General features: G+C 39.4%; 1 protein-coding gene and 1 pseudogene across 1 annotated transcript; both read left to right on the top strand.

The window, feature by feature from the left end:
- Positions 1-1,271, top strand: part of LOC101654424 — a 4,538-nt pseudogene extending 3,267 nt beyond the window's left edge.
- Positions 1,272-6,957: 5,686 nt separating this feature from the next.
- On the top strand, positions 6,958-7,938 carry LOC101654739 (olfactory receptor 5D14). Its single transcript, XM_013006083.2, is given in 3 exon segments — positions 6,958-7,463; positions 7,465-7,688; positions 7,691-7,938. Coding segments are annotated over 3 exon segments (978 nt in total).
- The last annotated feature ends 1,743 nt before the right edge of the window (positions 7,939-9,681 follow it).

Genomic DNA, 9,681 nt, shown 5'->3' with positions numbered 1-9,681 from the left:
CGCGCCACCCTCATTGACAAGGATATGACTTTTCTCCCCGCCTTTGGTGTTTAAAGCCTGGTCCCTTTGGCCCTTCATGATCACACTTGTTGGTGTGCTGCTTCCATGTGGGCTTTGTTCCTTAACTTCCATATGTTTCCATTTCCTTAAAGAAACTGTGGGGCTACTTGTTTTAGAGTTCATAGTTTATTTGGGTATTTTAATTATTCAATACATTTTAGTGCTTTAGCTCAATACCTGACATAAGACAATTATTCTATAAACAGTATCTCATCGGTATTACAGTAATTAATGCTCATTACATTTCCTTCAGGTTTTCTCTAGCCACAACTTGGTGTCAACTGAAGGAAATCAGAGTGCTGGAGCCCCGCTCATCCTTTTGGGCTTCTCAGAATTCCCGGACCTCCAGCTTCCCCTCTTCACCATCTTCCTGACCATTTACACAGTCACTGTGGTGGGGCACCTGGGAATAATCATGATCATTAAGATCAACCCCAAGCTCCACACCCCCATGCACTTTTTCCTCAGCCACTTGTCTTTTGTTGATTTCTGCTATTTTGGTAGAGTCCCACCAAAACTGTTAGAAAACCCGCTGTGGAAGACAGAACACTCTCCTTTACAGGTTGCGTTATGCAGTTCTTCTTGGCGAGTATATTTGCCATTGAAGAGACATTCATGTTGGCAGTGATGGCCTATGATCATTTTGTGGCTGTTGGTAACCCCTTGCTTTACACAGTCATCATGTCCCCAAAGCTCTGTGCATCATTAGTGGCTGAGCCATATGCATGGGGGATAGTCGCTTCCCTGCCACTCACTTATTTTCTCCTGACCTTATCCTTCCGTGGCTCTAGAATTGTAAGCCGTTTTGCGTGTGAGCACTCCGTCATTCTTTCAATCCCCTGCTCTGACCCCTACATCAGCCAAGTGCTTTGTTTGGTTATCACCTTATTCAATGAGGTGAGCAGCTTGGTGATCATCCTCACTACTTATATTTTCATTTTTGTTACTGTCATAAAAATGCCTTCTGATGGAGGGCGTCAAAAGGCCTTCTCTACCTGTGCCTCCCATCTGACTGCCATCACCGTTTTTCATGGGACTGTCCTGTTCCTTTATTGTGTACCACACTCCAAAAACTTGTGGCTCATCGTCAAAGGAGGATCTGTATTTTACACAGTGGTCATCCCATGCTGACTCCACTGATCTGCAGCCTCAAGAACAAAGATGTGAAGGAGACAGTGAGAAAGTTAATAAACCGCCTAATGTCATCTTGATGATTTATGAAAATACATTGCTTTATTATATTGAAGATTATCCAATGATGTTGCTTCAATGAAGAGATGTTGCTTCAAATTATTTGGTTAATTTATGCATCCAAATTTTACATCTATTCTAACATACCAGTTACCTCATAATTTCATTTCTGTTCAATTCAATCCTTAGGAAAGTTCCTTGATTATAGGTGAAGTAACTAAAATGTAGTGCGTTGAAATGTCTCCCTCCACAATACTCATGTCAACCTGGGACTTCAAAATATGACCATTTGGGAAATTAGGGTGTTTGTGAACGTAATCAAGGTAAGGTAAGACATACTCTCTTAAAACCAAATCTGCTGTCATGGAGTAGATTCGGTATCACAATGGTCCTATAGATTAGAATTGTTCCCATAGGATTTTCAAGAATGTAATATTTATGGAAGCTGACTACTACATCTTTCTCTCATGGAGAGATTGTTGGATTCAAAATGCCGACCTTTAGGTTAGTAACTAAGTGCTTTACCGCTGAGCCATCAAGTGTATTTCCTGTTCTTTTAGGTTAGGCCATAATTCCAATGAAACTGTGTATATGACAGGCAGACAAAGACAGTCAGTCACATAGACAAGGGGACCACATGGAGTTGGAGGCAGAACTTGGACTTCTGCAGCTAGAAGGCCAGGAACACAGGAGTTATCCAAAACTACAACAGAAAAACGGATTTTCCTATGGGGTCTTTGGCTGGTGTATGTTCCTGCCAAACCATTTATTTAAAGCATTTTTCATCAGAAACATAGGAAAGTTTCCATTTTGGTAAGCTCCAAGCTTGTAGTAATTTCTCAGCAGACCTAAGAAACTCATAATGAGAAACTTTTAGTGAATCCTCATTAAGCTTGATTTATTTACTCACATTTTTTGTTTTGATTGTTTTTCCAAGCAACTGCAGCTTCGACTAACCTCCCCATTTCTATTCTAACTAATCTCCCCGCCCCTTCTACTCTGGTAAGGGCCCTGGCCTATAGGCTCAATTAGTCAATGCTGTAAATAATTTAATATTGCATTGTTAACTTAAATTTAAGATGAAGAATCAAAAGGAAAACCAGAAGGCTGTGATGGTAAAGGGAAAAATATAACTTTGTACAGATGTTTCCTTTAAAAACATTAATATTTTTGAAGGTGTTGAGAGGAGTCATGTCCCAGAGAGCAACTCCTGTGATTCAGTGAAATATAGATTATATTCTCATATGGAAAAGCCAGACATCTTGAGAAAAGTATTCAATAAACCAAATGTACTGACACTCAAAGAAGTATGAATTGTATTCCTAACTGGAAAGGCCATTAAATTTGAGAAAAGAATGCAAATACACAAATGTGTTCACACCCATTGAAGGGTAAAAGCCGCAACTCTGTGTGGGAAGCAAGTCGGTCTTTTTGTGAAAGATCTCACTGTTCTTCCAGATCTGTCAATGGACCATATTCTCTTTCTCACCCAATCTCTGTGATTGGCTACCGCTGCTAGTGACTGGAATTTTAGTTTAGTTTCAATATAATACGTACATATGAGACCATGATGATTAGACTGAGCTGAAGCAGGTTAGTGCCCCTGCTTCTCTGCCTGTCTCAGGAGGTCAGCAGCTGCCCCCCTGAAATGAAGAGACTGAAGAACAAAGCCTGGAATGCCTGACTCCCTAAGAACCAGTCTGCCTGCCTCCCAGAGCTGATCAACTACATCCTGGGACATAAACCTTGCTGCTGCTGCAACACAGAACCCCCTTTCCCCACTTTCCTTTAAAAACTCTGGACACCGGACAAAGCCCGTACGTAATTCCCCTGGGCTACTTGCTAGACCATGGGGCTTTGGCCGGGGCCCGGCCTCCCACCCCCCAATAAAGCTATTTCTGTTTCTGTTCCCCCTTTGTCCTTTCAGCTATCTTTGTCTGTCTCCCTGTGCCTCAGTTTACTTCTCACACAAAACTTAAGCTGGAGGCTTCTCCTGACTCAGGTAGCTGCTGTGGCTGACAAATAGGAAGTAGGATGTTGGAACAGGAAGGTCACAGGCTGACGGATGCAGACTTGAATGAATCTGAGATTGAAAATTCATTGACTGCTTGGGATCTACAGGGGATATAGTAGGGGGTCCACAAATCAGATGCAGTATCCAGATTCAGCAGAAGAATTGGGCTACTTGGGCACAGGACCAATTTATACTAAGAGTATGTCATACCCCAAATGAAGCCTTCCTCAATTATATCAGGGGTGTGAGCAGATTAAGGAGATGTTACACTACCTTATTCTTCCCCAAACTGCTTGGCTACTTCACAGAAGATCCCACCATGTTAACACAAAGTTTTCAACAATCTGTTAGGTAATATAGTGAGAGAATCCTAGCTCAGCCAAGTATACATAAAACCTAGTTACCACACAGGCAGGCACCATGCTTCCAATCATTACAAGCATGAGTCCGTTGGTACAGCCACTGTGTCAACGCATCTCCTTGAGGGTCTCTATGTTAGTCTGGGTAGACTAGAGAAACAAATTCATAGACACACATATGTGTATAAGAAAGAGATTTATATACAAGAGCAATTGAACATTGAGAAAACATCCCAGTCCAGTCCAGATCAAGTCAATAAGTCTGATTAGCCCATATTTCCAATATCAATCTATAAAGTCCTCTTCAGACACACAAAACACATGCAGTGATGCAGAATGCAGAAGATCACAGGCCAGTGGGTATAAAGTCTTTGGATCCAGGTGTCACTGGAAACATCTCAGCGCTGGCAGGGGTCTCTCTGTGGCTTCTCTGGCTTCTGAGGTCTGGTTGTGTCCATGTGGCTTGTCTTCTGCAATGTCTCCCAGGGAGTAGCACAGAGAGAGAGGTGTCTTTCACCTCCAAGGAGGAAGTACCAGATTTCTCAGAATTCTTAGGAGAAGGCCATGCCCACAGAAGTCTCATTGGCTATCTCCAGATTGACAGCCAGGACTCCACCCCTACACTCTTAATCCTTAAATTGACACCAAGTTAGGTGACTACTACATGATCTTTTGATGACTCTCTGCTTTTAGAAGCAGTTCCTTCTCTAGGAACTCATCCATCCTGATCAGATGTCCAAAATACTTGTGCAAAATCTTGCCATCTTAAGCATCTGTATTTCTTTAATATAGATTTGTGCATTTTTGAAAAGTCCATGGTGCAACCAATATTCACCAACCTTGTGGAAACAACAACAAAATTCAATCCTATTGAAGTAGTGGGAATGTCAGAGGTCTAAAGTAAATCTGAACATAATCGTAGGTAATCAGGGATGTATATATGAGAGAATTATTAATAAGAACTTGAAGGCATTATATCTTAGCTCTTACCTTATTATTCCCTTTTCCCAAAACATTATGAAATTGTATTATTGCACAAGACGTTTAACATGATATCACTGATAATATGTTTTGGCTAGAAGAGCCTCTTTAAATAATTCACACACACAAACAAACATTTGCCAACTTGGGAAAGCAAGGTTGTTTTAGCACTTGGCTGTGGTTCTATCACTTCAATGTTTGCAGATGTCACTAAAATACCTTTGTAATGTGAACACAACTGGGCCCCATCCTGAGGAATTCCCATCTCAGAAGTTTTATTTGGGTCTAGGAATCATCTTAACCAAGAATTTGGGCAGTTCTATGATAGACGTAGCAGAGATTTTTAACGTGAGGAATTCTGCCTTAAATAAGTTTTATCGATTCTGCAAGACCTTTAGTAGTGTGCAGATAAAGTCTGGTAGTTAATTTCATGTGGCAAGTTTTCTATACGGTTGTCTAGAAATCCCAGTCATTAATAATGATAGAAAGAAGCTGTGTCTTGGCATTATTAATTGGTTTGAGGCATAATTGCTAGGGAGTCTCCAGAGTATGTCTCCTCAAAGGCTGTAGAGTTAGATATAAAAGCCATGGTGTTCTTGTTATACCGTTTACAGAGAAACTTGAGGGTGGTGGCTTGTTTCTCTGTAGCATGTGAGTTGAGTCACAATATTTTTTGTATATGAGTGTGTGAAACACTGAAAATACTATTTTCCTCATATGATAATTGGTTTTTATCTTGAACTTAAGTCAACGTAACTGCTAAGCCTGAACCCAATCTTATTAAGGAAATAAATTAATGACCATGTAAATATTTGACTGAATTATCTATTGCCATCCATTTCATAAACAATAGAATAAGCTTTCTAACTAGAGATGGCTATCTATGCATTTTCTCTTTAAAGGTACCTTAAATTGTATGTGATCTTTTATAAAAATGGACTCAGCAAGTTATAATTCACATGCAAACTGAACTTTCTACTTGCTTCTTCAATAACTCTAATAAATCTTAGAGCCTCGTATATATGTCTATATGTTCACACACACACACACAAAAGGGAGACACGGTGAGTTAGGTATTGAGTAACTAATTGGTAATTAAGATCACCATCCACTCTGCAGAAGAAAGATGAGGCTGCTTGAGATGAGAACAAGATAGTGTCCAACTACCATGACCAACTCCTCTGAAAAAGATCACATTCCAAGGTCATGGATAGAGTGGAAGAAAAATGTAGACCAAAGTTCAAAATCCTAAAAGGGTTACTGGTTGGAAAGAGACAGATAGGACCCCCGAGACTATGGCTCCTGCGGGTCTGGAACAGAAAGCACCCCTCTGTTATAATAATCAGCCACTTAACATTTTCTTTTGAAAAAGGGAGCATTTAACCAAGGATACAACCCAGAAGGTTAGGAAAGAAAGAAGAATGAGAACAGAAGACATAAGGAGAAAATGTGAATGAATTACTGAATGTAAAACTGATGATTTGTTCTCTAAACCACCTAATTCCTGATGAAAACGAATGGAAAGCGGCATTTATGGTCTTTCTACATAGGGCTGTTATGAGTTGGAATTGTCTTGAAGGCAGTGGGTTTTGTTTTTATGTGCTTGGGATGTAACAGAAGCTGAGATTTTTGGTTATATATACTGCCTGGATTGTAAAGGAAGCTAATACTTAAGTCATAAACCAAGCCTTACTTAAGTCTCAAACTCGAATAAAGCGCATGCTCTACTTAGGTCAAAAGAAAGCCTTTGCCTTCCTTAACCTACACCTCTTACCACTAAGACATTCAACAAATGAAAAAATTCAACTAAGACATTCAACAAATGAAAAAAATAGCCCTTTTGGAATAAGCAAAGCTAATGGGATTGCTCTAGTATATTTGTAGGTTCTTTAAGAATAGATATATATTCTCCCTTAAATATTTGTTGTTGTTGTAGTCCCTTAAATATTTAATTAATTTTAATATGTGGGAAAAATACAGCAACAGTATATTTTGTTTTTTGAGGCAGTTTGCTTTTTTTTCTCCCATGTATGTATGCATGAGTGAAATGTGCTCAGTATCAGTCTTGTGCCTTTTATGCTATTCGGAAAATGTGTGCATGCACGCATGCAGTCAACCTATGTACAAATAAAGCTTCTCCATACTTCAACATTAGAAGCATTTGAATGGTTATTCAAAGAGCTATTTAAATGAGGCATCAGCCAGATTTGCAATGTAAATAGAAGCTATCTGAATGAGACCTCTCCTTGGAGAGCATTAGTTTTGACAACTGTTTCTTCTTTTTCTTTTGACTTCTCATACTGAGTCATAGCACACTTCATTCACCCCCATGCATATTCTCTTTTGGCAGGGATGACTCTGTCCTCCCACCCAGTTCGCTTCCAAAGAAGTGTGGTGGCGGCTAAGAGAAATCAGAGTGTGGAGACGACCTTTGCCCTCTTAGGCGTCACAGACTATTCTGGGTTTCAGATTCCTCTCTTTCTTGTATTCCTGATCATGTACATCGTCACCGTCATAGGGAATCACGGAATGATAATAATCATTCGGATCAACCCGAAATTTCACACACCCATGTACTTTTTCCTTAGTTACCTTCCTTTTGTCGATTTTTGTAATTCCTCCATCGTTACTCCGAAGCTGCTTGAAAACTTGGTGGTGGGTGATAAAAGCATCTTCTATGGTAGCTGCATGCTGCAATATTTTCTCGCCTGTTCTGCAGTGGTGACTGAGTCCTTCCTGCTGGCTGTCATGGCCGATGACTGCTTTGTGGCTATCTGCAACCCTCTGCTTTATATAGCGGCCATGTCTCAGAGGTTCTGTGCCCTGCTGGTGGCTGGCACATACCTGTGGGATGTTTTGTCCCTTGGTACTCCTTTGCTGTGCTCTCCATTTAGACTTCTCTGGATATAACATAATCAACCACTTTTTCTGTGAGTATACTGCTCTGATAGCTGTCTCTAGTTCTGATGTGCACATTCCCCACCTTCTGCTTTTTGGGTTTGCCACCTTCAATGAAGTGAGTGCACTACGAATCATCCTCACATCGTACCTTTTTATTTTTGTGGCTGTGCTGAAAATCCGTTCTGCAGTGGACGTCGCAAAGCCTTCTCCACCTGCACCTCTCATCTGACTGCCGTCACCATCTTTCACGGCACCATTCTTTCCCCCTACTGTGTGCCTAACTCCCAGAACTCCTAGCAAACAATCAAAGTGGCTTCGGTCTTCTATACTGTGGTGAACCCCATGCTGAACCCCCTCATCTACAGCCTGAGGAACAAAGATGGGAAGGATGCCTTCAGGAAATTAATAGAGACAAAAGTCCCATTTCACTGAATCCATTGCAAACGATGGTTTCCAAAGCAATGGGGTCAAAGATGCCTGTAAATATGGTAGCACGCATTGGTAAGAGCTGTTTGTGAATGCCTGTCATGTGAAGGTAAATTTGTAACTTTAATATGCTTGAACATACCAAAGAAGTTTAATTCTGGGGGATTTCCACAGGTATTAAAAGCCACACAGTATCTGTTTACTTTAAAAAATATATACCCCAATACTATAAATCTCAATAGATAAAAGATAAATAAAAGCAGACTATTCTATTTAAGGCACAACATTGCTGTGATGTTATCTACATGACAGACTTTGAGTTGCATTTTGACAAACTTTTTCACATTTAAGACACAACTGAAGTATATGAGGTAGATCACTATTTATATCCCATTTCTTAAAAGAGGAAACAAAGAGGCAAAGAGGTTCAATGCATTGTCTAATACCATCTACTTAGTTCAAGACAAAGAATAACTGGTAGTGTCATGGTGAAGCACCCGATTTTGCAGCTTGAATTCACCAGTGGCTCAGTGAGGGAAAATACCTGATAATCTTGTTCTCATAAAGATTTACAGATTATAAAACTCAATGGGACAGTTCTACTTTCTCCTTTGGGATCAATAAACATTGGAATTAATGTGCTTGGTTCTTAGTCTTAATGGAGCTACTTAATTCTGTTTAATTTAAGGATGCTTATAAGTGAATGTGTTAAACTATCACCCCCAAGATACAAATTTTTTTATAAGCAGGCTGCTTTCTCTTTTAACCAAATATGGGGCATAATGTTAATGAGATGATATCAACTCATTACAGAAAAGTTCTTTCTTATTTATTAATGGTTATGACATTAAATGGCTTACCTTCAAATTTTTTTATGTTGTGTGTGTTCATCATGGTTTTCAAACACATGGGGTAAGCATTGATACTCTTTTGGGTAGATATGTTGCTAGGTGTTAAAGGTGAGTAATTCTTATTTGATACATCTGTTCCTTGGATTCTGTACCTCCTGTGGATAAGCAAGCAGCCTTGCACTTGGAACAATCACCTTATGTTGAAAAGGAGAGAAGAAAAGAACATCACAGTGTTACATAAGTAATGTCCAGAAGGCCAAGGGATTTGTGATTTACACAAGGTTGCATAACTAGAAAAAAACTTGGTTTAGGATGGGAACTTAGCATTTTTTACTGCAATTTTAGTGCACTTTTAGTCTATTAGCTCTGAGATTCTCAGTCTGAAAGGTCATGAAAATCAAATGATATCCAAATTACATATCCAAATGACTATACACTGGGGCCATTGTGATGCTCCCACATTATTCCTGGGTATTTTCACTCAAAGGTTGCATTACTGATCTGGAAGATTTCTAAGATGTTTAGCCTAGTTATAATCATTAAGACCAATGAATGTAATACAAAATTCATCCTAGATTAACAAGATATCATACTCTAAAGTTCTTCTCTAGTTACACGTGAATGAATAAACAATTACAGAATTTCAGGAAAAAAGACTAAAAAATTAAATCAAATTAGAGTATTAAGGCTAATCCCACAAACTGAGGCTATATAAGGCATACAGTGAGCAAAATTATGAAAACATTCATAACCCAAAACCTTGAGGAAATGCATCTAGGGCTCAGGAACATAATTTTGGGGTACATCAAGGTCAATTAGCATAACATAGTCCACCAAGACAATGTTCCACATTCTACTTTTATAAGTAGTGAGTAGAATCTTAAAAACTTGAGTCATC

Source organism: Echinops telfairi, unplaced genomic scaffold, assembly GCF_000313985.2.
Source record: "Echinops telfairi isolate 266 unplaced genomic scaffold, ASM31398v2 ScPeMD7_60;HRSCAF=208, whole genome shotgun sequence".
Lineage (NCBI taxonomy): Eukaryota > Metazoa > Chordata > Mammalia > Afrosoricida > Tenrecidae > Echinops > Echinops telfairi.
The sequence above is the reverse complement of the archived record's forward strand: the minus strand, read 5'-3'. Positions and strand labels throughout refer to the sequence as shown.